The sequence below is a fragment of the Colossoma macropomum genome, unplaced genomic scaffold (genome assembly GCF_904425465.1).
Source record: "Colossoma macropomum unplaced genomic scaffold, Colossoma_macropomum, whole genome shotgun sequence".
In the NCBI taxonomy this organism is placed as follows: domain Eukaryota; kingdom Metazoa; phylum Chordata; class Actinopteri; order Characiformes; family Serrasalmidae; genus Colossoma; species Colossoma macropomum.
In genome coordinates this window covers 14,928,190-14,956,147 of record NW_023494790.1, presented here as the reverse complement: position 1 = coordinate 14,956,147, position 27,958 = coordinate 14,928,190, and the positions used below count along the sequence as shown (strand labels likewise).

At 39.8% G+C, this 27,958-nt stretch overlaps 2 protein-coding genes across 3 annotated transcripts in view; one reads left to right on the top strand and one right to left on the bottom strand.

Annotated features, from left to right (window-relative positions):
* reep3b (receptor accessory protein 3b) overlaps positions 1 to 1,066 on the bottom strand; it is a 30,414-nt gene extending 29,348 nt beyond the window's left edge. The window contains exon 1 of the mRNA XM_036572268.1: positions 686 to 1,066. Within this exon, the coding sequence (XP_036428161.1) occupies positions 686 to 717 (32 nt within the window). The 5' untranslated portion in view covers positions 718 to 1,066. The remainder of the gene's footprint in view (positions 1 to 685) is intronic.
* Positions 1,067 to 3,639: 2,573 nt separating this feature from the next.
* The window catches only part of jmjd1cb (jumonji domain containing 1Cb), a 187,651-nt gene continuing 163,332 nt past the window's right edge, over positions 3,640 to 27,958 (top strand). Inside the window, exon 1 of one of the 2 annotated variants that reach the window (XM_036572263.1) lies at positions 3,640 to 4,027. In XM_036572263.1, coding sequence (XP_036428156.1) covers positions 3,872 to 4,027 — 156 coding nt within the window. In that variant the 5' untranslated portion in view covers positions 3,640 to 3,871. The remainder of the gene's footprint in view (positions 4,028 to 27,958) is intronic. The other variant, XM_036572264.1, reaches the window with a different exon arrangement.

Genomic DNA, 27,958 nt, shown 5'->3' with positions numbered 1-27,958 from the left:
AGGTAGTATCCATGACACAGTGGGAGGAAACAGTCTAAAAGACGCACATGAGTCAGAATCTTGTGATTACTAACTCAACCCGGCTTTCAATGCATGCTCAAGTAATAAAAGCATACATAGCTTTGTCTCTACATGACGGTGCACGACAAAGCACTGCATCAACAAAGGAGCTTGTCTGGTAGAGCAGGTCGCTATAAAAAAGGCACCTTATACTTATTCCAGCTATGGTGACTGGATCCACACAATTCGGCTGTTACTGGACATATTTCGATTTAAGCTATAGCCTTATATTACTTAAGTTCCTTTATCAACTAACATTAAGAGACTGGTACGCGCGCCGTAGGTCGCAGCCAGCCAACGAGCTAGCAACCTAAGCACAACGTATACAATGACAAGCCAGCCATCTTTTCTTTACATTCCCAACTAACTGCATTGTATACTTTCATACAGTGAAAATAACTCGAACAATCTCGCATATCTACTGTATTTAACATTACTGTTAGCAAAACTAAAAGTAGTTATAAAACAAGAAGCAAAACAGGTTTCTGGAGATAACGCTAACTTACTTAACTACGCTAGCCAACAAGCAGTAACGTTAGGCAATAACATTGCAAATATGGGACGACACGATTATAAATGTATTCATAAATCCGAGCAAATTTTTACAACAGATTGTCGAACTTACACCACGCTCCTTGATATAATCCAAGACACCATCTTCCTTCAAGTCGGCAGGGCATGAGAATAGAAGAAGGGCTCAGCGAAGTTAGAGAGGCCGTACTGGGATAACGATAGCCGGCTAAGCTAGTGGCTAGCTCGCTAACTTAGCACGGCTATTTGCTTAGCAACGGCCGCGGCTAAGCCGTGGCAAGTTCGAAAGCGCTGGCTAAGCTTTAACGGCCTAAAAGAATGTCTTAAAATTTGACATTTTAAGAAGCCAAACATCGACTATAAGTTAGATGACGGCAGTTTTTCGTAGCTAGCTTTGTTTTAGCTTCTTCAGCTCCTCCAAGCCCTCCACCTAACCGACGCTGCTTTGGGGCCGTACGGCTAGCAAGGTGCGCGCATTGACGTCAGAGATGGGTTGATTTACCGGGCCCGCCCCTTGCTTTCTGATTGGTCAATATCTTTTGTTTACATGACTATAGAACAACGATTGGTTCAAACAAACGTTCATCAAAGAGTGGCATTTAGATGACGAACAGCGACATGGCAACGTTTTCAGCAAGAATTTCAAACTGCGATTAGTCATAAAACACGTACCGTGCACGGAAACGAATCAAAAACTAAAAAATGAAAAAAAAAAATGCTTGAAATGCTTGGTTCTCAGGCTTTTTACTCTGGATCGGCAGACGGTGTATTAGAAAGCTGAGCCGGAAAAATACAGTAAGAAAAGTACAGTCGTACAAATACAGCGATTGTTACTATAAATTGATATTTTAAAAAAGATTTTTTAAACTATTTAGACACGTAATTATATCTCGAAATATAGGAACATCTTGGGACCATAGAGCAATTTTAATGTCATGTAAATAAATTTGCACATACTATACAATTTTACATAAATGTAGGTGATTGAAAACTGTTTTACATTATTGTGAAGCCTGAAATGCCACAATCTCAATATTGTGCAGATAACAGATCGCTGCAGTGGAAAATGCCTTTAAAAACACCCTCTTTCTGCAGCAATTCAGCATGTTCTCTATGCAAAACTTGTAGTTTCACAACTATTATTCCATGAAACTGATGATAGTAATCCCTCTTACACCCCAAGGGGAGATGAGCAGAAGCTTTCTAATTACATGCTTACAAGGCACACATCAAGAGTAGTAGAACATGCTTGGCAACAGATGATATCTGAATTGTGGCTTCTCCTGCTAATCTTGTTGTTATTCATGTGCATGTCTGCAGTGGGGGATTTCTTTCCCTGCTTCAAGCCTTATCTTTATCCTATTGCTATGTAGATTAACACTGAATACATGCAGGCCTTTCAACATGGCAACAGACCATTACAAAATTCTAGCATGCTGGTCTGTGTTGCAAATGACCTGCCACTGCTAGTGACATCAGTCGTTTAATTCTTTTCTAATTTTACTGTGTTAATTACAGAAGATGAAGATTTCATGCCATGTTATTTCTTAATAAAGTAGTAGTTACAAGTTCACAAATGGAATAAGTAAATGACATCTCCTTAAACACATGTGCTATTGACATGTGCTATTAACAGCCATATCTTCATTGATGATCACAGTATGTGGTGCTTTGTAATAGCAATTGTCTGAATATCAGCTAAATGGTGTGTAAAATAAACAACAACAACAAAAAAAACAAACCTAAGATATCAAATCTCAGGTTCTGCGGGGTTCACTTACAAAAGATGGTGTTCAAAAGGCAGCTCACACCCAGATGGAAATCTGATATGTGGCCATATATGCACGTGTATCATAAAGGGTCAAATACATATTTCAAAGTATGTGTGTCTATATATATGTATACATATATATGTGTGTATATATATATATATATATATATATATATATATATACATATATATATACATATATATACATATAAAATATTAAGATAGTATATGTGAGAAATATACGCCATCCTTAAATGAATAATGTTTTCTATCATACATTTTTAAAAAGATAAGTTACACATATGTGCTTGCACATACAGATAAATAGCTTACACATATGCCCCATAATTGAAAATAGCCAATTTCAGATAAATTGGCATATGCTACATATATGGCCATATGTTATAAACATAAGTTTGATATCAGAAAAAATCCATATATGTTAATATATGTCAGATGTTTGAAATTCGTGTATTACCACATATTAGATTTCTGTATGCCCACCAGGCACTTAGTTATAGTGCTGGTTTTCTATTTTGCTCTCAGAAGAGCTTCTTCGCGACTAGACAGGCAGAGCTTAACAACCATCTCAGGAGCTCTATGATTTGTGATTCTATCAGCAGCAAGCTATCTTTCTCCATCTACTCCTCTGACCTGAAGGTGACACAGGGCTGATTGCTTCCAGTGGACACGCTTTACATACAACAGCACCCCTTCTCATTCTCATCGCCGCACGGCCCTCGAGGGAAGCACGAGGGTCATGCAGAGGAGACACACGAAAAGCAAACACTTTTTGAATTATTAGTCTGTGCTATATATACACGAAAAAGGAGCGCATGCTTCCAGATTTGAATAAACTGGCATGCATTTGTTATCGTATCACTGTAACAACTTCAAGATCGTATCACAAGTCCAGTCACACTGATGCGCTACTACTATGCCTCACCTAGCAGATACTGCTGTATGTGCAGTGACAGTGGATGAGTGAACCAATGGTATTTTGTACACATTTTTTGTAAAAATAATTCAACCTATTTCATGTAAGATAGCGTGTATGCATAAAAATCCTTACGTGTTATGTTTGACAGATTTTGGCTGGTGGTCAAGCACAATAACATGTGAGCACTATTTTCCACAGTTAGGGAGGCTATCCGACTCTCATTGAGAATGAATGCGTCTGGCGGAAGAAGATGTGTGAAACGGCTTGACAGGGCTTCTACACACGGAGCTAGGCGGAGGGATACCATGCCTCACCGTGGCAGTGATGCGTCCCAGTGTTCAGTTTCACAGAGCGAAAAGAGCGAGTGTGTGCGGGTGGAGGCTGAAACAGATTTAAATCCCTCCCCGGTTTGAGGTCGACACGGCAAAGAAGAGAAAAAAGGCAAAAATACTACCTTTTTTTCTTTTTCACTTTCTTTTCTTTTGTTCCATCCACCGTTTTCATGCCCGATCGATAGGGCATCGGCGTTGAAGTTTTCCGAGGGGTTTTTCACTCTCCCGTGAAAGGCCATGGCGGGGGAAGCGCGGCCGGAGCTGGTGGGGAAGCGGTTCCTGTGCGTGAGCGGCGAGGAGCCGCTGGAGCTCGGCGACATTGGGCGCTGGGCTTGGAGAGCTGGGGTAATCCGCGCAGTCAGCCACCGAGACACCGACAACCAGGAGCTGACGGTAATGGGCCAGTTTTCTCTAAACGTGACATCTCCAGATATATTTTGTGTGTTTTTGCATGTTTTAAATGTCGAAACGACACTACAGTTAACGTTAGCTTGCCTGGCGATAGAGTTGAGTATTCCGAGCTGTTGTCACGATAGGCAACGGCTAGCGAGCTAGCTGAGATGGAGAGCTGGAGCTGTATTATTTTTCTGCCAGCTGGTTCCTACAAAATGTGCCAGCATTTGAACACAACACGGTCATTTTTCGATGTTTTAAGTCATCGTTTGTTCAGCGCTGATCTGTGAATAAAAATACGAGCCATGTTTTTGGTCAGTCAGGGGCTGCTCTTATATTTAGGCGCCTGTATTTGTTTTCAGTGCTTCAACGTCTAAATCTCGCTGTGGAAGAGGTGGCCTGTGTGTTGGCTGGCTTTTTTGCTTAGCTTTGTCGTTTCTCTCATATTTCATCAGTTTACGAAATGTGTTTACAATTTGCAAGCTTTGTAAACAGACTGCCAAAATACTATTTTTGTTGGCCATGGAATTTGAACAGACCACAGCAAGGTCTGTGCTGTTTTTCATGAAGAAAAAAAATCTGTTCTTATTTGTTTGTTATTATTATCTTTATCTGTCTTGTTAGTTTTAGACATGCTGCAACTTCTTTCAGTTTCTAATTCCAAATCTGTGCTTAATCCTAGAACATTTTTTCTACATCTAAAATGTCTTTGTAGTCAAGGGGGTTTGTTTTCCAGATGCAAGTGAAGATGCCAGCTTTTGTTCTTGTTTTTTTCTCACATTCATGTCTCTAAGTGGAAAATGAAATTTTGTTGCAGTAAAATGCTTAAAAGTATGGCTCACTTACAGTAAGCTACAAACCCCATTTTAGAATATACAGCTGTCTAAAATACTTAAATGACTACTAAACAGGGAACAGAAACAAATAGCCTTAGATTTTATGCAAGATATAATGTTTACTGTCTCATTCTGCTGAAAGAAATAAGAGAAAGGGATATTCTTGAGCTTTCAGATTCTTTCACAGATACAGCAGGAATACAGACAGGCAGGAAAGTGCCACCTTGCAAAGTGACAGAACTAGTGCTGAATGGAGCGGCTTGGGCTATTGTGTTCATACAGTTGGTGTGTACAGTACAGTGCTAGTTTGTTTTCAGGGATGTGGCCCGAGGACACCAACTGCATTAGTGCTAATCAGCACAAACTGGGCAGGGGAAGAATTTTCCACACTGAATGACTGGCTTGTTGAGGTTAAAACTGGTGTAAATGTGCAGCCAAGCACCGACATTCTCTACTCTGAGTCAGTCCTGTATTGCAAATAAAACACAAGTTTATCATCAAATTAATTTTAGGGTACGTGTCTGTGAAAATTATCACTCACAGATGATTGCTGTGAAGTAAAGAGCCACGTGACATGTTTTGCTGGCTGCTCAAAATATCTGAGGGATGTGTATTACTTAAACAGCTTGTGAGCAAAAGCTGCAACGCGCCATTACAGTATAATGTTGAAGCTCGCAGTGGACCTAGCATCTCTATTTGTTGTCTCTAGTTGTGGTATTTTTGAGACACTACTATTGAGATTTCTGCTGAACGTTCTATGCATGTGATTGCACTGCAGGTAGATTTTCTATGCTAATTTAAATCATAGTGTAAAAAGCTTTGCTGTAATTTAAAAGAAAAAAAGCAAAATACTGCTTTCTGGAGCAGGCCTCGGACACAGAGGCAGCAACTGGCTGATAAGTGCTGGAAGTGGGCATGTGATTTGTGGCTTAGGAAAACAGCCTGTAACATGACACCATGGTGGTCATTCCTGGCTCTCCCCCCACTGCACCACAACATAAAGACTGCTATGTTCAAGACCCCTCCAACACCCCCTGTGAATCGGAGCTGTTCATTCTCATAGTTTACACAGTCTATTCCTTTGATAGCGAGATTCGGTTTTGCTGTTTCTGTGCTTGACAAGTGGAGTTTTTTGTTTAAGTCTCCTGCAAATACTGATATCTTCAAGCCAGGCTCTAGCACATTTCCTATCTTCCTTATCTGAATTACATCATGCAGTTTTGACCTCACATAATCCTTTGCTGTCATAAAAGAGTGGCTGGAGATATGACGGTTATCAGTGAAAGAGATTTACTGTTGACATGCCTGAATGGTCAAACGTTTTGCGGCACACAAAAGCCTTGACCTACATGCAAATTGAATTAAACTGTTTCCTTGCAGTAGTGGGTTACAACTGTACTAACTGGGAAAGTGGAAGGATACAAACAAGGATTTAAAAAGCAAATATAAATCTCACTCTCAAATGGGGAATTTCACAGATTATTCATAAATCCTGCATAATTAAATTGCTGAGGTATAAGCAAGCTCATTCAGAGTGGTTCTAGAGAAACTCAGAATTGCTCACAGCAGTTGTGATATTAAACCTTTTAAAGAGTTTATTGCCTCTTAACCCTGCAAGCCCACAGAAAGTTATTACACAAAATGGTTAAAATTGTACTGTTTAAGACACTTTAGACATTGTCTGAAAACTATTATAAAACATGATTGATACATGTAAGGCATTATAAGACAAAATCGTCCCTAAAGGAAATGTATTTCTTCAGATTTACTGGTATTTTACCATTACCAATATTACATACAACAACTCAGAAGATGTGTAGGTATCACTGCCATGGTTAAGAAATCTTAGTTGGTAAGTTTCCTTACAAATTTTACACCAAACCACTCCATTTTGAAAAATCCCTGGAATTTTTCTCTAAATCAGATTAGATATAGGTTAGTTACAGTGAATGTCATTACATTAGAATATAGTAATATTTTAGTTATAAGTAGTTTTGGACCGTTCCTATTGGTAACCTTGTTGTTCCCAGAATATAAAGGAGTTATGTGGTTTTGATATGATGACGATATCATGTATACATAGCACAGAGAGAGAATGAGATTACGCTTTAGGAATTTTCATGTGCAGAAACTCAGTTAGAAGCATGCCTTTGTTGCGTAACTGGATGTGGCTGATTTAGAAGACTGTCAAACACTCATTTTGCATACATGAGACCATGTTGCGCCTGTTGAGCAACATTTCTCACGACTCTGTTGTCTCTTTAATGCATTCACCTTTCTGTTGGACCTCTTTTTTTTACGCACTCCATCCCAGCATTGACCTGTGTAATTGGACCCTGATGAAGGTCCTGTTTTTGCAGCTCTCCTGTCAGTCCCGGGTCCCTGTCTGCTGCATGTGTCAACATTCGGCCGCCACTGACAGGCGCTTTTCCCAGAATGTGGCCTTGCTAACCTAGAGTGACCTGCTTACTGTAGCCAGGCCTCTGCTGGAAACGCTGCTCATTCAGCTGGCTTTGAGCCGGGAACACGGACCTGGAGGGAGGAATACTGTAGACATGGTGTGCAACAATAGCACACCGATGTTTGTTCTATGCACGTTATTATTTTCAGCGCTTCACTGCATTGGCAGATTGGCAGGCTGTGTTTCCAGTTGTACTCAAGAAAAAGTGTGCATCATCATAACCTTTAACTTTCCATTGTCCAATTGAGAGAATGAAATCTTGTTCTTTGTTAGGAATGCCCACTGATACTGATCCAATATTTTTATTTTGTTGTGAAGCAGCACTATGCAAGACAGTTTATTACAACTGAAAGAAGTTGAAAGGGTATTTTTTCTCCTGACTCTAACATATGATGTTCATGCGCTACTGCGGGAAAGAATAATTTAACAGTCAGAGACGTTGGGTCAGATTTCATGTGGGTTTACGTATTACGTCTCGCATCTTTATGTGTTAACGTCATGCACCCAGGCTCAAAATGCAAAATCAAAATTATAACGATGAAGATATGATGACAATAGTAGATCATTTACTTAAATCTTCAGAAGACATCCTTCACCAAGTTTTGACAGAGTTCTCCTTTAATACTAACCAGCGTTACAAAATGTTCTTCCACTGGAGAGGGCCACTAATCCCCAAAACGTACATGGCCACTTCAAAAACTACTAAGCTTTAAATTTAGCTATTTTTAATGGGAGCACTTCACTTAAGATGACTACTCAAATATATAACTGCGCTAGAAGAGCTACACAGTTAAAAAAAATTATGACCTCACGCAATGTGATCGTGTGCTGTTTCAGGCAAGATTCCCTTGATACCAGTAGGTACCAACGTGCCAGTCATGATAGGTGATGTTCATATTTAGCTCTGCGTAGTTTTGAGAACAGATCTCATCTTGTTGAGCGAACATTCTGATGGTGTATTTAAATAGTTTTTGCAGAAACGAGGCGTATCTCCCATTAGGCGTGCTGACAGTGGCGAGTCCTTCTACTAGCCACAGGTCTTTCACCAATGGCTGGGCCGCATCCCATAGCAACAGCAGCTCAGCCGTGTGAATGACAGAGCCGCCTAGTCCGACAACCTCTCTTGCTTTAACCCTCTGAGCGCTGCTATAAAGAGGCTGAGCTGCTTCTCTGTGCTGTGAGGACCATCTGGCTTTGTATTGCTTCAGCTAGAGCAGGCTGTGTCTGTTACATTGGCTTAAAATGCTGAAATCCCTGATTGGATAGTGGACTCGGTTGATGCTTCAAGCACCGGTGAAACTGTAGCAGCTTAACAAAAGCAAAATCTGTTGGGTACAAAGAGTAAAAGCGATGGTTTGTAGCCAAGTAGTGACTGTGTCGTTTAAGGCTTACAGTGAGCTGCTTAATGCACACACCCAGCTCGTAAAACATTAAAGCATAACTGCATTATCAGAGCTCCGCTGGTTGACCTCTCTGTGTGAACTGACACATTAATGGTGTAACTCTGAATAGCTGCGGAATGATGCAACCAGATAGCAGTAACATCTGTTACGCTTAGCAACAGAACCCACACTGCGTATTTCCCAATCAACTTTGAGTGACTCATTTTACAGCGACTCTGATTGTCAACCAGCGGAGTATCTTACTATGGCATAATTATGCTTTGTGTCGCTTCCTGTGGATCATCCCCTCGTCATTAGCTCTTGCCAGACTAACGTTGGTTCACAAAGATACTCTATCTGTGGCAATGCCTTTCCTGCTCTGCTTAAGACAGCAAACCATCAGCCATGAAACACAAACACTGTTAGTCATCCCTCACTAGAGGTGGACTGGACATGTGAGCCAGCGCAGACCTTCCAGCCCCTATCTCTCTTTGTACTGATCCGACTGTGCTTTTGTTGAGCGCGGCTGTAAGTGAAACCAGATGGCTTTCGTTTAGACTGTACTGTATACTCGTTTTCAGCGCATACTTTCACAAATCAAATAAATGGACTGTTACCCTGAGGGCTTTGCTCGAAACGTTTTTGGCAGCAATTCAAAACGAGGCCTGCCCTTCCAGCCCATGTTTTCTCTCCGAGGTGGCAGCGTCAGTATTTGACGAGTCTGCCTGAATGTGCCCTTAATTAAATTTGTGCTCAAGTAAGTTATCTCTTGTTACCTCCTCAAGGTAGCATGTCCATGGGCAGAGGCATGAGGATGGCTTTGAGCAATACCATCTTGTTTCCAGGATTGGAGCAACTTCCCGTTTTTGTAGTCGCACTCATTGCCCAATTATACTGATCGGGAAAAAATTGCATGTCTCCTCAGTGATAAAACTCTCTCATCTGGATGGCAGTAAAATTACCACAGGACACGTGAGTTTCTAGTTGGTTGTTTTTTATCAGAATGCAACATTAGATATTTAAGGAAGTGACTATGATGCTAGTCATTATTTTTACGTTACATTTCTTTTAGGAAAAAAAGTTTCTTAAAAAGTTGATACTGGAATATAATGTATGTAACATGTAGCATTGGTTTTATTTTCGTTCTCCACCTGATAATACTTCTGTTAGTGTATGGAATTGATGTTTTACTACCCAGACAATAAAGATTTTGGACTAAAATGTATTTTTAAAATGTACAGGTACATGTGAGTGTTGTAAGACAAAAGAGCACCCAAAGAAAGTTTTCCCAAATTTAACACAGTTTTGCACTTATCAAAATTATATTATAAAGTACATGCACACATTTATAAAAACTCATGAGTAGTAGGTTTACTGGCCACGAATATTAAATAAAATGCTTTTATTTGTGTTGTTGACCCTGGATTCCTACCATTATCACTGCAATTTGAGGCAGTAAGATTGTCTTTGATGCACCGTTTTACATTAAACCTCTCTGAATTAATTTAGCTGAATAATTAAATTATGGAGAAATGTTAAAAAATGTCAGTGGAATTTAATTTTTTAATGAATTCATTTACTACTGTACGCTAAAACAATGTCTTATAAACCTGACAAAGTAAATGATTTTTACTTTGTGATTTTTTAAAAGCGTGATTTTTCATTTAGTGATTTGGAATGTGTTTAATATCTGGATGAGGGTCTCTGTTAGGCACGCTAGGAGATTGCAACATTTGTATGGAAAAATGAAGAGATGTGGAGATCTTTAATCAGCCCGCGAGATCTCGCTTCTATGATATTCTTTGTTTTGCTTCTTCTCCTGCTAATGCAGCGTGGAGAGGATGGATACATGGAGACAAATTTCCACCACCCAGACCAAGTAAATGGTTGAAAGACTTTCAAAACAGCCACCGTTTCCCGAGTTGGTAAATGTTCAATATGGATATGTGCGCTAGGAGGCTGAATACAATGAGCAGAAGTGGTCAAAAACTTTTAAACTCCACCAAAATCACACAATTTGTATCTGGATGGGACTAAATGTACCAGAGCACCACTGAGTTTGGTGCAGAACAGTAGGTAATTCCTCCTGTAATTTTCTCAGCGGAGAAAATCGTGTTAAATTACATTACAATACAATAAGCTTTTCTAAAATATATTGTGAATATTATTAGTACTTAAAAATCACTTCCAACCTGCATGTTTAATGAAAAGGGGAGCATAATTATTGCTGTTGTATTAGATTTAGTGTAGCACAGTGTTTGAAATTGATTTCAAGTAATTGGTTTCATAGTTTTTGATAGTGGTATCTGGACACATCGTGTGTCGTAAAATACTTCCTGAAGTATCGTGATATTACATTTTGCCACATTGCCCACCTGTACCAGGACCCTAAGTAAATTTAATCCTGTCCAAATAGGGCTAGATGTGGGAGATTTGGCATGCCGCCTTCATTTCTCGCTGAATCGTCTGCCGAGGTTTGTCATGTGAGTGAGGAACATCTGGAGAGCGAACGAGTATGACGGCTTATTTTTTTGTCTTTTGGTCACGTTGTCATGGATCTACGGCTGTTTGGCAGGATCTGAGGAAGACTGCCGAGTGTCTCCATTTATTTAGCTTCCCTGTGCCCGGAGCTAAGAGAGAAACACCAGCGAGCGAGAGGCTGCTCTGTGGCAGTGCGACATACACCTTGAAACGGAGGCCCAATGGGAGGCATGTACACAACTGGGAGCTGAAACAGCCTTTGGAGCACAAACACACATACACGCACAACACTCTTCCTTTAGCATGCGAGACACGAGAGGTGGCTGCTGCGCTTTGGAGCGAGCGCAAAATCTCAGGGGAAATTTGAGTGCCATTATTGCGGGCAGTGGATTGTCCAAGAACAATGCAGAATTCTGAACTATTCATCAAGCGCTGGAGCTGTCACAGGGCCTCTCAAGAAACCTATTGATGCTCGTACTGAGATTCTGTACTGTATTGTCCTCCTTAGAGGAGTCTTATTTGATTGTGAGTTGTTACCCTGGATGCAATTTTGATTGTTAAAAATTGTTTGTCCAGGCTAGTGTTGGGCACTGTTAGCAGAATTTAGGTAATTAAAATATCACGTATCACAGGATGATATTTAACCTTGCGTTAATAGAGTTATAAGGGAATTTCACTTATTTTCAAACATAATTCAAATTGTAAAGATGTTAACAGAGTGGTTTGATGTGAAATGTGCCATTCTAGAGGAACATGGAGTCAGAATTGTTCACAGCACAGATGTCCAAAGCATTTAATACCTCTAAAAAGCTCCTTCACAGAAAGCTGTTTGATTAAGTGGTTGCGAATGTGCTGCCTGATGCCTGAGACATTGTATTACGATAGTTGAGAGAAGATTTTAACCTAAAATGTATTTTTAGAATTCAGACAGGGTGTTGTACCCAAAGAGAACTTATTTTTCAGATTTAACACTATTTTGCTGTTGTCAGCATTTACATAGAAATGACAATGACAAAAAATGACAGTTGTTTTAAAATAGTAAATAAAATGGCTGTATTTATGTTTTAGACATCACAAACCTTAGTTCCTATCATCATCATCATTGTAATTTAAGTCAGTGCGATTGACTACAATGAACCATTTCACATCAGACCACTCTGAATGATTGAATTATGGAGCAGTATTGAAAAATCGGTGGGATTCCACCTTTAATGATCCTGCCTCTCTAAGTTAACAGTCCCATGAACCTGACAGAGCTTGTTTTGATTGGCTGCTTCTCCTAAAATTGCACCAAAGGGAATCTTTCACAGTATTATAAATATTAACCAGACGCAAACCATGTTTTCAGAAAGTTTGTATACCACTTGTTTAATTAGGGTATTTCTGCAAATGGGGCAGTTGGCTGTTCAATTTTTTTAGAAAATGGACATCTTGTATATTTGATTCTACCATGAATATGATTTTTTCTAATTCACAATTAGTTATAAGCTATGCGGTAAGGACGTGCAGAAAATAGCGAATATGAAAAACAATGTTATTTACTTTGCTTTTCTGTGAATCCACAGAATTCCCACACTTTTGTCCATGTGCTCTTTGGCCAACTTATGCTTGCATTGAAAGTTGGTTTGCTTGGCTTGGGGAAAAATCTATTTTAGAGTGTTTTAGTCATTATTGCAGAACGGACATGTAAATGTGGGAAAGGCATTTATAGAAAACATAATATTGTTATATTAGTTTTGATTCACATTTGTGAAATGACATTCAAATAAAAAAGTCATTTTGTATATCAGTAATTTCTCTTTATACATTTAAAGATTGAAATTACAGCTGTGCGACGTGAAAAAAAATGGTATTCGACCCAAAAAGTGCTTCATATACTGCATTACATTTAGCAGTGCTTTTGTGTGTGAAATGTGTTACGATATTAATAAAATATGTTCTATGCACATTGTATTTTATATATGTATGTAATTTTTTTTCAGTATAGTCCAGAGGACCCAGAATACATATATTGTAATGAACTTAACACTAAAACGAAAAATGAACTTTGTTGTGACACCAATACATAGTAGTAAATCTCTTAGTACAATCTGAGACATAAATAAGAATAAAATAAGAATAATCAGCTGATTCATGCTCATCTATAGGCCTTACTCAGATTTTTAAATAGGCTTTGAAAGTATAGTAGATTCTTTTCCAATTATTTCTACACAAATATAATTGCGTCTGTTGTTGCATGCTTTTCTGTGAAGTGTTAGTAGTTTGGGTATTTTATTTCTTTTTCCTTAGTGGTGATGCACCATTTTGTGAATTGTCAGCGCAGCGTAGCACTTTTCTGCCCTGATTGGGTGCCTGTGCAAATTCAGTGTATTGGAATAGTCAGCCTTCACATGACTTCACTTTTTTGATGTTGGGAGCAGGGTCCTGAGGGGTTATCTTGCCAAGGGGAGAGTGAATCTGTAACACAAGTGTCCTTTTAAAATGTAGGGCTAGGTTCCTTCTCCAGTGTGAAACACTATTCTTTGTTTGGAAACTCTTGTGGTGCTGAGGACTGTTCTGTGAGCTCCACTGATTGGTTCCATACAGTGGAAACTTGACCTTTAGCAGATGTTTGAGGTTCTGCCAAGGCGCAGCGTGCTCTGCCGACCAGACAGCTTTTTCCTTGTTATGTTGACAGAGAGGCACATCAATCTGCAAGAGAATGCAAAAAAAAAAAAAATTTAAATGCTTTGACGTATTCAAATGAACCAAATGGCTAGCTCATTAGAGTTGATTGGAGGAGACCTGTGAAGTAAAAATGGCTTTTGGACGGAATAGACCATAGTCATTGACATAGTCTCATGCTGAAATGATTTGAGAATGAGCTCAGTGGGGTTAGCATGACAATGCGCTGCGATTTATAGCTGTAGGAAATGTGTTTGGTGGAAAGGTTTCTTCATTAAGTGAACTGCCTCCCCGTGGCCTTCTCAAGGGATATGAAAATGCTTCTGATCTCAATTGAACAGGAAAAAAACAAATGGACCCCAATGAGTTAGTGATGTACCTTTAGCCAAAGGAATACAAGGAGAGGCCTGGTAATATGATTTCTCTGCACCTAGAGAGTGACCTTTGTCTTTGTTTTAAATGAATTTTTCTGTTGATATTAGGAATTTGTAATGGTTTTGTACAATGAGATTGAAAAAATAGCATGATACTTGAAGACATTTTCACAGTACAGGATCACAGTGCATCATGATATTGTGTATTTCTGAGATTTAATAAATTGGAACAGACAAAACAGAACCTGTAGTGCCACATCTAAAAATAATTGATGTGATGTGTCAAAGCTTTTCAAAGAATTATTTTCAGGTTCTAATGCCACAGTAATGTAAACCTGATAATAAAGCTTGATTGACATTGTGTTACCATGGCAATAATCTGGTTTAATCAGTGTTAAAGTAGACATTTGTTGATTTAAATGTCAGCACAGCACAGGCTCATGTTTTCTCCTTTATCTTTGAGAAGGTGGGCAATAATATACTAGGGGTGGGAATCTCTAGGCACCTCACGATTCAATTACGATTTAGAGGGCTACGATTCGATTATAGAATGATTATCGATGTATCTTGATGCATCTTTTTTTTCTATACAGGATTTCTTTTTTCTCACTATGTGAGGACTTGATACTTTTAAAGCAAAGTATTTGTAATGATCTATAATGAAATTACTTCCAATATCTTTTATTAATAAAACAAATGGAAGTGATGTGGCAAGTGAACTGGAAGGCTCTCATCCGCTGCTGTTGTTTGGAGCACATGTACGCTAGCTGCCACTCATCTGTGTTGAAATGTGCTGTTACGGTGACGGCGGGTGGGGGGGGTCGCCGTGTCAGGAAAATATCTTCAAGACGGGATGCTGTATCTCGGCTCTAAAGTGTGCAACATGGCGCGAAAGCCTTAGTTCTCAACGATTGAGAATGCACGCAAATCCTTGGCAATAAAAGTTGCGATAGAATTTGTAATTCACTTCCGAGGTGGGTGAAAGCTTTGACATCGCCTGCTCAATGGTCCTCTGGTTCCAATGGACTTATTCACATTCATAAGCACCGCTTTTGGTTTCCTGGTATGTTAAATCTGCAACGAGAGGCCGTCAAACACTGAAAAGTTGCGAAGATGAAGTCAGCTTCTCTTTTGAATTTGCCCGTTCCAGCTTAAATGGTGCCACATTTTGTGAATCGATTCAGAATCGTCCACGTCTGCAAGAATCGATTTCATCACCCCACCCCTAAAATATACTACAATACTGCAAAAAATAACAAAATGGAACTTCTACAAAATAAATGCTGAAAGATTGTACGTAAATAATTTCCAGTAACATCAAGAGAAATTCAGGGTACAGTAAATGAATTTATGACTCACGTTCATGTGTAGCAAGATAATGATTTGCCACAAGGGGGCACTCTTCCCTTCGCTTTCGAATGAGGCAGTTTGCTTAAAATAAAAATAATAAAAATCATAAAAATCAGTTGCAATGTGCAAACGTCCATGCATGTGAATATAAGCTTTATGCTTTAACTTCTGATAGCATCAGCTGTTTTTGTTATATTGTCATGAACCTACACCAGCAGGATCTCACCAGTTTCACTTTCATTTTGGGAGTGTAGCATGTAAGCACATGCTATGCTGCTACCCTTGATGTAGTGATAGGAACATTCACTGAGCATAGGAACACTACTCCAGCCAGACCAGAGAAAAGCAACAAAAGCACCAGTGTCTGGTTAATGCCCACAATCAACTAGCTAACCCACTTGTCTTTAAGGATGCTCAGGGTCTGGACGCAGGTCCCTGATAAATGAATAGCATTTGCAACAACATACAGATGGTATTATAATAAATTACAAAGTTGTGTATGTTAAGATATCTTGTAATTATCACCCCCAAATCTCCAAATTGTCATATAGCCTATGTGAAACCAGTGAACACTCGACTACTGAGGTTTTGGTCTGTACACTGATTTGATTTTGTTCCATTTGCTGACCTGGCTGTTTACTTGTATCTTGTGCTGAAAGAGACTACATTTCTGTTTACATACAATTGAACAAACATAATGCAGATTCTCTGGACTAGTTTGGCCTATTCAGCACTGCAACTGCACGGTAGACCAAGATGCCCACTCGTGTTCCTATTTCATCCCAAACAAACAAATTAAAAAAGAATAAAACTCGAACTCATTTGCATTCACCAAGAGGACCTTGTTTGCAGAGGAAAAGTGGCTAATCAAACAGACTTCGTTATGACGTGCCATTTGGAGGCCTGGCAGCCGAGCCAGGGAGTTGCTCTGCAGGATGTTGTGAATTTTATGTGAATGGAGGTCCCTGAAGGGCAGCTTAATGGGACAGGAGCAGACATTGCTGCTCTGCAGTGGGATTTGGGAACGAACAGTGTGCTCTCTGTTCACTCCCCTCCCCGTGCTACTTTCACCCCGGCCAGGCTACTGGACCAGGAAAGGGCCGGGATTTCTGTATGTATGTGTGTGAAAGTATCTGAATGCATTCAGATACCTGCTGCTGGAAATTTTTTTTTTACAGGTGGTGGTTGGCAGTGGAAGTCTCTTTGTCAGACATAAAGGGAGAGGAAGGAATCCTGTGAAAATATGGAATGAAAAATGGGCCTCATTGTTCTGGGGCTAATACGACATGTCTTGGTGTTGCACTCCATTGTTACTGTTTCTGAAGCTGAAGGAAAGCTTTCAGAGAATGGTAAAATGTGAACGTTTATCCCAAAGAAAGAGTCAAAGAGGAATGAGTGGATGATTTGTGCTCAAATACCAGAAAGACACTTCGGGCTACATTACTAGTTGTGGACTTTTTGATCTGTAGTTTTGAAAATAATATTTTAAAAAGTTTAGGCCTCATTTGTTGATTTTATTTCAATCCTGGTTTAACCATTTCTTTTCTACACAGTCACCCACATAAGAGGATTCTGTTACAGGGGTGTGCAAAAGTTTTGGTGCCTCTGGTCAAATTCTATGTTTTGTTGATTTTCTACATGAAAATAAGCACACGTCTTCTGTAGACAACACACTTCTGCACATTTTTATGCACAATAACTATTTATTTGCTAATGTCAAGATATCCGGGAAAAAAGATAAAATGTGGCCTGTGACAAAGTTATGGCACATTTAGGATATTTTATTTGTTAAATTGAGTAAATAAATGGAAATTGTTCTGTAAATTTGAAGAAAATTGCTCTATTTAAAATTAGTCTCTGTAGAGGTTTTGTGGACTTATTTTCACAAAATCAATAAAGAAAATGTAATTGACCGGAGGTGATCAAGCTTTAAACTTTTGCAAGTGCACAGGCACTGGTGAATATTTAGTTTTTCTGAGGTTTGCAAAGTCAGAACAGATAAAGCAATAGTGCCACATTGGCAGATGACCTAATGGGCTTACATTCAGTCAACTGTTTGCATAGTTTCTGTTGCATTGGTTGTTGTGTTTTGTTTTTTTTTTTGTGTGTGTGTCTCTTTTAATTGGTCTAAATCTGTCTTAATGATACATGCATTTGTTCTGTGTTCCAGATTTACTGGTGATACCCATGATGTTCTAGGTAAAGCCTATTGTGACATGAATGATCACAATACCATAGGTTATATTACCCACCCCCACATAGTTCTTTGTGTCCCTACCAAAGTGAACAGTATCCTCAGCTGATTTTGCTATTCTCTTTTGACTTCTTTTAATTCAGTTCAGTGTCCATAAACCAGAGCTGAGGAATTGGCTTGGTTATTCGGCAATAAACCGAAAAAATGTAATGACAGACAAGCTGACCGCCACAAACCCCAGGGCGACTCTTTAGATTTTTGTTATAAGTTCTGTGACAGCCGAGCAAGATAAATGAGTGGTTAGCCTAACTTTAAGACCTCTTGTTTTTTTCTGTGGGTGCGTGTGTCCTTTTAAACAAGGGTTTAGCTTAACATTTGAAGCCATGATAGTAAAGATAAAAATAACTCTGTGGCACAGCCTCTCTGCCTAAATGCGCTTCGATTGAAATTAAGCTGCAGAATCAATGCATGCCATGTCCCCGCAATGGATTCTGTTTGGGCACAGTGCATTATGGGATATGCTGATTTTTTTTCCATTTTAAACTTCTCAAATCCTCACTGACTCGAAACATGGAGAGAGACGAGAGACTTTAGACTTATGACACAGTCTGGGCCATGTCTCCAGCTATAAACCCTTAAATCTGTTAAGATTATTTCACTTTGCTGATACATTTTCGCCAAATCTTTGAAGGAGAACTCTTACTTTACATGTTGAACCATCTGCAGATGATCTGCTTGTAATCTCTCACTAAATGTTAAAACGCTTTCTTTTCCTAATGCTTTTGGTACATTTTATAGCCTGCATTTTTATATATAGAGGTTTGGGTTAAGGTTTTTTCTTCCCTCCAATGCAGGCTGAGAGATTTCCTTGGCTGTTTTGGCCCAGGCAGCAGTGGGATTGGGTAAGGGGGGGTGATATAATTTTTTTCCCCTTCTGTAGGCTGAAGTCTGACATGCTGCCAGAGGGGCTCACCTGGAGCTTTGTTTGCTTTTGCCATACCCCAGTCCATGGCTGAAAGATCCCCCAGTGCTCTGAAAGCGAGGTCCTGGGTTAAAGTGTGTATCAGAATGTGGGTGACTCGCTGAAAAGGCATGTTGTGCTGCAACCTTGTTATACAATACATACAAAATCTCATGCTTCCATCAGCGTATGATGCTAGCAGCTAGGGATGGATGTGGTTCTTCAAGTAGACATTTCAAAATCTTGGTGCTTGTTTACCTAATTAGGTAAACAGTTTAAAACAGTTCATGCCTAGTTTGGAACAAAATGGTATCTTGTCTTGTCTTGAAGTGTCTGCAAGAGTTAATAAATGGATAAATGGTTAGCCGTGGTTAAGAAAAAAAAATACTTCCGCTAAAACTTGACATATAGCCAGAAGCATAAGGTGCATTTGAAAGTGCATACTGCACTGGTTTATACTGTATACTGCATGCTTTATAGAATATATAGTACAGTGTCAAGAATACAACAAAATCTGTGTACTGCAGGACAGGGCACACCAAGGCCTAATCCCATTTCACCCCTTGCCCCTACCACTTAGCCCTTAGCCCTCTGTTTTGCGCGTTCACGTGTAGGGTTAGGGTGTCCCAATTAGGGTGTCAAAATCTCTAATAGCATGCTAATGTCTCGGTAGCTAGCTAGCTAACTTTCCCGTTCCACCTTAAATAGTCCAGCAGTTACATGCTGGCGCTTCAGGCGTCAATACAATACCATTTAAGGTGGAATGGGAAAATTCTAACAAGAAGCTGGTGAATAGCTCACTTCAGCTTCGTATCACCAAAGAATTAGCGGTGGGCAATAATAAATAATTGTCTTATGTCCCCTCTTTGAAAGCATATGATGCCATAAATGTAACTAAAGCCGAGCAGCGAGGTCGCTGAACTTTACCCTTCTCTGCTATCACTGAAGATGGGCTGGGTTGCCTACAGAACAGCGTTAGTAGCCTGTCAATGAAGCAGTGTTGCTTTAATTTGAGGGTTGTCCCGTTTCGTAGGGCAAGATTTTAACCACTACCCCTTGTAACTCAGTTCCAAGAGGTTAGGGTGACACTTGAAAACAAGGGGTAGGGCCCAAGACTGTGAATTTTAGGGGCTGAGCCAATCAGACCCATCTCAAGACCCATCCCATTTTCCTCAGCCCTCTAATCATTGCTTAGCAACCATTGCTAGCCACTTTTCAACTCTTTTCAGGCTCACGTCTTCAGCAACACATTGGATACATTGTGATTAAACGATTTGCCTGCTGAGTTTTGAAAGATACCATGGGTTTTGTTTTCTACTTATTTCCAAAGCCACAAATAAATAAAAAAAAAGAAGTCAGCTTTAGAATGTGTGTGGTTCCCAGATATACTATGTATTTCTACGTTTGCTAAAAGGTCAGTTGTTTCATTTTAATTACATTCAAAGTTGCTTACACGAGCTGGTATGACCAATAAGCCGGCGTGACTCCACATGTGAGCCTAAAAACCCCGGGTGCCTTCTATATGAGAGTGGAAATATTCTTTTTGTTTGCTTTTTATTCATCATGTAAAATGTTTTTAAATAGAGTTTGTTTAAATTTGCATGAGGATGTGCGGGAGGGCCAGTTCTACTGTACGACTGCAGGCAGTAGCTGGAATGCTCTTTGTTTGCATCCTGCAGCAACTGTAGATCATGGATTCCTTATGCTATGCTAAAGGAGAACCAGAAGACATTATTGGGGAGTTTTTAGGAGGGTTTTTAGGGTGGTGGGGGAAGGGTTTCCTGTAGGTGTGTGGGACTGGGTGTAATTTAAGGCTTCTACGCTGGGACTTTCTGGGGTTCACACAGAGAGGCATGAGGCCTCCTCAGTCTCGAGCTGGATGTAGCTCATAGCTCCCAGGGGCTTACTGCTTCCTCCCACTCTCTTCCCACCTTTTATACGGCCCTCTCGGCCTCTGTGTAAAAGATGTTTTACCCTTGCTTTCCTCTTCGAATATGATTTTTTTTTCTTTCTATCTGTGACTTTTTTCCTCTTGTATTCATTTCTCTGTAGTTGGTCAATTTTCTGGACAGATGTGGAAATTCTTTTGCTTGTAACTTTCTTGCCGTGTTAAAGCCATGATACAATTTAAAATTGCAGTACATGGAAACTATCTAAAATTGATGGCCAACTGTTGGTGCTTTAGTCTTTGTCCATGAGCTTAGTGTAAAGGAGGCGTAAACTGATTTGATTGCAATGGGCACTGCTGTGTATAATGTTGTTCTTCTACTGATGAGTTGTTTTTCACTAAAATTTTATGCTTATATAATGTTATAGCATTGCACACAGTCATGCTTATTAGCTAATTAGTTGTTAGTCAGGATGTCCTGATCCAATCCAAAGGACTGGGTGCCAGCTAAGCTCGATCCAGAACAGTTAAAAGTAAAACTTTTGGAAGCTGTCGGCTGTACTGCTCGCATCATTTTTAATTCAGTATTAGTCGAAACAGTATGTTTATAACCAAGAGAAAGTAGCTGTATACTGCAGATATATAGAGCTGTTAAATTGTGTATTCATGACACTATAAAATAGTTATTTCACATAAGTAGTCTACAAAAACAAAAGACATCAGTTCAAAGTGTATATCACTATGCACTATGAAGTAATTTCAGAATATTAAAGTAACTGCTAGCCAAATCATCAGATGGGGCAATCAGATATGTTCATAAGCCAATATTAAACACAGTATATTTGGTCTCTAAAACATAAAAAGTATGCCAGAAAACAAAGCGTGTTAGTCCAGAATGTCACATTATACACATAGTGATCTTATAGTGTTAATAGGTAGCCTAGTCTATCTTACCTACATTTTGTGGCTAAATTGTCTGTGGAAAGGGAAAGATTGGAACTGTATTGGCAATACTTAACATTTACAGTACTCTAATCAGGTTTGTGGTGTGGAAAACTGGATCGGGTCATCTCTAGTTGCTTGCCATGTTAGCATGTTTGGCAAAATTCTTCCTATTTGGCATCCTAGCATATCTTACCTAAATTAAGTGGCTATATTGTCTATGAAAATACAAAGATCTGATCAATATTGACCGATACTCAACATTAGGGGTGCGGGAAAAAAACGATTCTTAGATGCATCGCGATGCAGACGTGAACGATTCTGAATCGATTCACAAATGTGAAAAATTGATTTTCTAAATATTTAATTTATAACGCAAAAGGTGGAACTTGGAAGTGCGGAAGTGCAGCGCCCGGACAGTCTGTGGCGGCACACAACAAAAACACAACTGGATGAGCGAGAAATCCGACCGGCTCCCTCTGCATTAAATGCCAGGTTAGATCAGGAGTCACAACACAAATGATAAGAAGAGCCATTTTGTCCTTTCAACAAAAATCAAACCACCTTGGGAGCCGCAATATTTAATGTCCAGTATGTCTCAGTATGTGTTAATGTCCTAGTATAGGCTAAACAATATAAACGAAAACGAAGCGCTTTAAGCTTTAGCTATAGCCGCTTTCCTCCCATCTCTGCCAGAAAACCTTTCCTCAAAAGTTGATCAGTTAAATGTCTCTCAATGTTCGACTGTTTTACGAGGCTGAAGTCGCTTCTTATTCTCCAGCTTCTTGTTCGAATTTTCCCGTTCCACCTTAAATTCTGACTGAGGCGCCGAATGTAAATGCGGCACCATTTAAGGTGGAACGGGAGAATTCGAAAGAGAAGCTGACTTCAGCTTCGCCACTTTTTAGTGTGTGACAGTCTCTCGTTACAGATTTAACCTTACGTACCAGGAAACCAACTGCACTGTTTATAAATGCGAATAATGCATCGTTGCTATGTGACCTGCAGTCTGTACGCCGTTTCTCAGTCGTTGCGAAACAGTTATGCTATGTTGCACACGTCCTGTCTCAAAGATACTTTACTGACACATCGATCCCCCCGTCTCTACAACAAGACCAAAACCGAAGTTATAAAATCACTAAAGAAAACGGGTAGAATAGCTGTAACGTGCTGCGTGGACATCCACTGCCACTGGATCTTATTTCACCGCAACTGCGCATTTTATCGTAGATGAGTAGCAGCAGCTTCTCGTGCTCCAAACAAGAGCAGTGAATGAGAGCCTTCTAGTTCGCTTGCCACATCAATTCCATTTGTTTTATTAAAAAGATATTGGAAGTAAATTCATGATGGATCATTACAAATACTTTGCTTTAAAAGTACCAAGTTACTTATAATAATAACAATAACACTGAGTCAGTTAGTCACTTTAAAATGTATGTTGTCTCTATATTCTGTGTATATTTTGTGTATATTTTGTGTATATTTAATATATTTCAGTTGGTTTTTCTTGTATTTTTATTTTTACTTATTTACTTTCTGTCGAGTGATTAGCTGAGCCTCACCACAAGCATTTCAATGCATACATGTCCTGACATGTTGTGCAAATGACAAATAAACTTGAAACTTGAACTCAAAACTTGAGCTCACACAGTGAGAAAATATAAATGCTATATAGAAAAAAAGATGCATCGAGATGCATCGATAATTGTTTTATAATCGCATCGCAGCCCTCTGAATCGTAATCGAATCGAATCGTGAGGTGCCTAGAGATTCCCACCCCTACTTAACATTATAGAAGTACTCTGATCAGGCTGGTGGGGCAGAAAAACTGGGATCTCGACAGCCCTAGTTGTAAGCATTTGATAGAACTCTTCACGATTGGCAGTGTAGCATATCTTACCTAATTTATGTGGCTACATGATATATGAGAACACAAAGTTTAAATCTTTATCAGCTGACACTCAATGTTGAAGTATTCTAACTGGATCAAGGGCAAAGAAACTGGATCGGGACATCCCTAGTTGTTAGTATGTTCGGCAAAGCTCTTCACTAGAGCCTCACCTTAGCCGACCTTGACCGCTGTCCTTGTCCTGGTCTTTTAAAACCACTTTGGTTTCAGCGTGTCTGTAATGGCACGCACTGGAAAGTTTGGTACCCTTCCCCCCAGCTTAGTGGAGACAGCTCTCTGTGCTGTTGAGGCTCCCTGCTTTTGGCCATGTCCTCATGGAATGTGACACACTGATAATGGAATGTTAGATTTCCTTGAGCCGCACTCGTTGGCTCTGCTTTGCTGGAAAATCCCATTTATGTGAATTAGGCCATGCCTGAGAGGAAGGCAGTGACAGCAGGCATCTTAATACCAGGCTGAGCCTGGACTTCTGCCCACCTGTGCTAGCTAGTTGGGCCTCATGGCAGCGTGACAGCGTAATGTACACCATGGATCTGAAAGAACATGCTGCAGAAACAGCGGGACAAAGGAAGGCAACTAGTTTGCTAACGACAGACAAACGCTAATAAGCAGTGGAGTGTTTTGCTCACAATGCATTAACTACAAAGTGAAGTCATTTGCACGAGCCATTCACATGCTATTTAACCTTGATGAATCTGTCATTTTGTTTTGATGCAAAGGTGAATACATGGTAATTATAGGTTTGTGCTCCAGTGAAAATAAAGCACCATGTCAGCGCTGCAATCACATTGGAGATTATTGCGATTTACTCGGATTAAGGGAGGGGGATGCTTGTCAGCTAGGATGGAATCTCATTACCCTCATGGCTTTCGTTTATTTCTATCGGGGAGGGGGCTGGAAATGAAGTTTCCATCTTCTGCCTCAGTTGTTTTTGTTTGGTGCGTTTTGGCTGGAGGCCTTTGACCAGATGTCTGTCTTCCATTAGCAGGCCAAAACGCTCTGCTATGTTGCATTCTTGGCATTAGGATGTATGTATCTTCGGAATTTTGAAACGTCTCTGCTTACTGTTTATTGAGTAACACGTCTGTGAGCAATTGATGAAAATTTTACTGAGTGCCTTAGATGAAAACCAGGCAATTTAGCATGTAGGCCTGCATGGGGTCACAGGCGATTTTCCTGACACGGCAAATTTTCTGTGCTTGCCAGTAGATTGTATGCTGCAGGTCAGAAGACATTATTCTGAAACATTTTGTTGCCGCTGAAAAATTGGACAGACTAAGGTTACAGTCAGTCATCATTATTTATAAGCAGTGGACAAGTTCTGTCTGTAAACTTAATTTTCTCAAAAGCACTGCGGCATACTGTGTCTCATTCATGTTTGCTAAGTCTCCAGGGGAAGGCTATTGTATAAGCCGCCCAGGTTGCCAGACGATAAATGTATTCAGTGAACAGCAGCAGTGTTTCAGCACCCTCTTAGCGTCTTGCAAAAGATACAACATTAATGAGAAATGGTGTTTGTTGTGCTGTGTTTACTGTTGCACAGATGAAGCAGGCCTGATTTGAACGATATAGATAATTAGTTATTGTTGCTGATTTAAAACATTTCAAGACATATTCAGTCACGGGTGATTTGAACTCTAACTTCACAAAACACAAATCAGGAGCCCTGCATTGGTCATTCTTAAAAGGGAATTCTGCTGATTAATCAAAATTTCTGCATGATTCAGTCACCAAGATGCATAACATCTGACCAGGGGCAACAAATGAAAGTTCAAATTATCTCTAGCTCACTTACAGTATTTTGGTACGATTTATTAACATTAAGTGTCCCTGACAAATAAATTAGTAAATAGAAAACATTGTATATATGTTTGTCATATAGTATGGTGCATTGTAGGGGAGGGTGATATGGCAAAAAATACTACTACTAAATTGTCATAATGCATAATGTATTTTAATTTGTCATCTTATAAGTTGGAATGGTCAAAAAAAGAATCATTGGTGCCACATTAAAAAAAAAGAATAATGTTTATTCAATTTTTTACATACTGCACTGTATTAAATCAAATGAAAACAGGATTAATTATGCTCTCTTTGTAATGAAACATGCAGTCAGTGTACTAGAACTACTGGTTATTTTCATGATATGCTCAGAAAAGCATATTGTGGCATGTATTGACAGGAACTAGGGCTTGCAATATCTTTTCACCATGAATGGATTTTTAAAAGTACACATTTAGGCAAAAAACCTACCTTAAAAATTTCATGTTTGTAACCAGTGGTTTTCTGTTTGTATGCTTTTAGAGGCATTAAATTGTTTGAATGTCTGTTTCAGATCACCACTGCTGTAGTTGTGTAGGGTGGTGCGTTTCACATTAAATCATTTTTGGAGTCATCCTTTAAGCATTCGTATTTAGAAATACTTGTTTGTGATACCACTAAATCCAATCCAAAAAAAAAAAGTTCATTTGTACAGTCCTAAGCATAATGAACAAATAACATTCTGTCACCCGTCTATATTTAGACACTCAGCTGAATCTATAAGCCATGATTGATAATTGTGTGCTTTTCGGGCTGCCAAAACACAACATTCAAGTATGAGCAGCACCTTGGCGTAACAGCTGAAATTCATTTGGGTTGATTTTTTTTTTTTTCGTCTGTTCCGTCCAAATGTGATTGTGGTGGTTGAGAAATCCAGTGGCCTCTCGACAGGAAACGCAGACAATGCCAGTAATGATTGTGAAAAATGGAGAGCTATTTTCCATGATGTCAGGCTCCAGCCCTGAGGTGAACTGGAATAGTTTGTAAGGGTGTGTGTGTGTGTGTGTGTGTGTGTGTGTGTGTGTGTATTTGTGTGTATGAGTGTGTTGCATTAGAAATCAAATTTCCTGTTCTGACATTCACCTGGCCTGCTAGACAGACACATGTATGGATGAAACCCTGTTGCCAAAGCAAAATGGAACAATAGCTTTCCTACCGTTGGACTATCGTCCATTACATTGATCTACGTTGTCCGCTGCTCTGCTTCTACATCTGTCATGGGGGATGGAGAAGGTGTGTGTGGAAGGAAAGAAAGCTTGAAAGGAAGAGAGAGAGAGTGAGTGAGTGAGTAGGGAGTTTAGGGCGAGATTTATGCGATAGCAGCAGGAATTCGCATTTCTTCTCTGCACAGCTGAAAGACATTAAGACCGCTGTGAAGCGGAGCCCCTGGCTCGGGGGAGAGGAAACGGCAGAGTGTGGCACTCCCTCCTCAGTGAAAGGTCACTCGGTGTCACCTCATAGACAGCACCAGTGTGTGTGAAAATTACAGAGATCCAAGAAACCGTCTTTACTAGGAAGATCTAGCTTTCAGATCCCAGTGCTTGCTGAATTTACGATTTGGGTTTTAAGCTTGTTGTGTGCTATTAGTTCCATTTCCAGAGATCTTGATCCAGTGAAAGTTCACAAAGCAGAATTTTTCTGCTAGCTAGACAACATAAGCTTTGATCATTTCTCAATACAAATGTCCTCCCTCTCCACCTGTTGGATAGACTTTTGATTTTGGAGGGTAGAATGTTCTGCTTCTGCTGCATATACAGTATATACAGTACATATTCCCCCTCTTGCACTAGTAATGTTAACAAAATGGACACTTTGTTTAGTTGTTTCTAAAAGAAATTTGAGTTTGGTAGTCCAGTGAAAGCAATTCTGGTGATTGAACGCCAGTAGATGCTGTGACCTGGAGACAGACACTATGCAAATATGTACAAACACATGGCTGATTTGCATGACTCATAAGTGTTGTACGAAGCATAAAGCTGCCAGTATAGTTGAAATGAAAACAATGTTTAGAAAAAATGTAATTTTGGCCAAAACAAACCATGTCTTTTTGGCATGGTTTTAAGGTTGTAAGGTGTGTTACGGTCTAGCTTCTTAATAGAGTTCCTTATCACAGTGTCACTTCCCCCGACTGCTTTGGTCTACTGCATGGAGCGAGCCTCTAGCGGTGCTGAAACATTTAAAGCATATTTGTGACAGTATGCTCAATGGTAGTACGATTTTTGTTTGGATATTTTGTTGTTTGAAGTGTACTGCCAGCTTAATGACGGCATGGCCCATGCATTCCGTCATACCTGCCATTTTGCAGTGGGTTCTGGGAAAATGTAAGTGGGTCTACATACTGAGGCAAGTTTTTTTTTGTTTATTTATTTTTTTTTTCTCTTCCCCCCTGCCTAACAATGCCCAGTCTGGGAGCAGCAGTTTAGGACAGTGGGTGGTTAAATGCCTCTCCCAAATGCACAGTTAAGTATACCCAGCTAGTCTTGGGATTTGAACCTGCAGGTACCTTCCAGGTACTGGTAGGTCAGCTGGTTACCACTAGGCTACCAGCCACCGGGGCAGACAGCCAGGTCAGTGTTTGCATGTGCTCCTTACCAGGCCTGCTTCATTTTTCTTTCTCTGTGACTTTCTCGCTTTTTTATCTGCCCCAGGCTAAGCTGGTTTGGGTGCA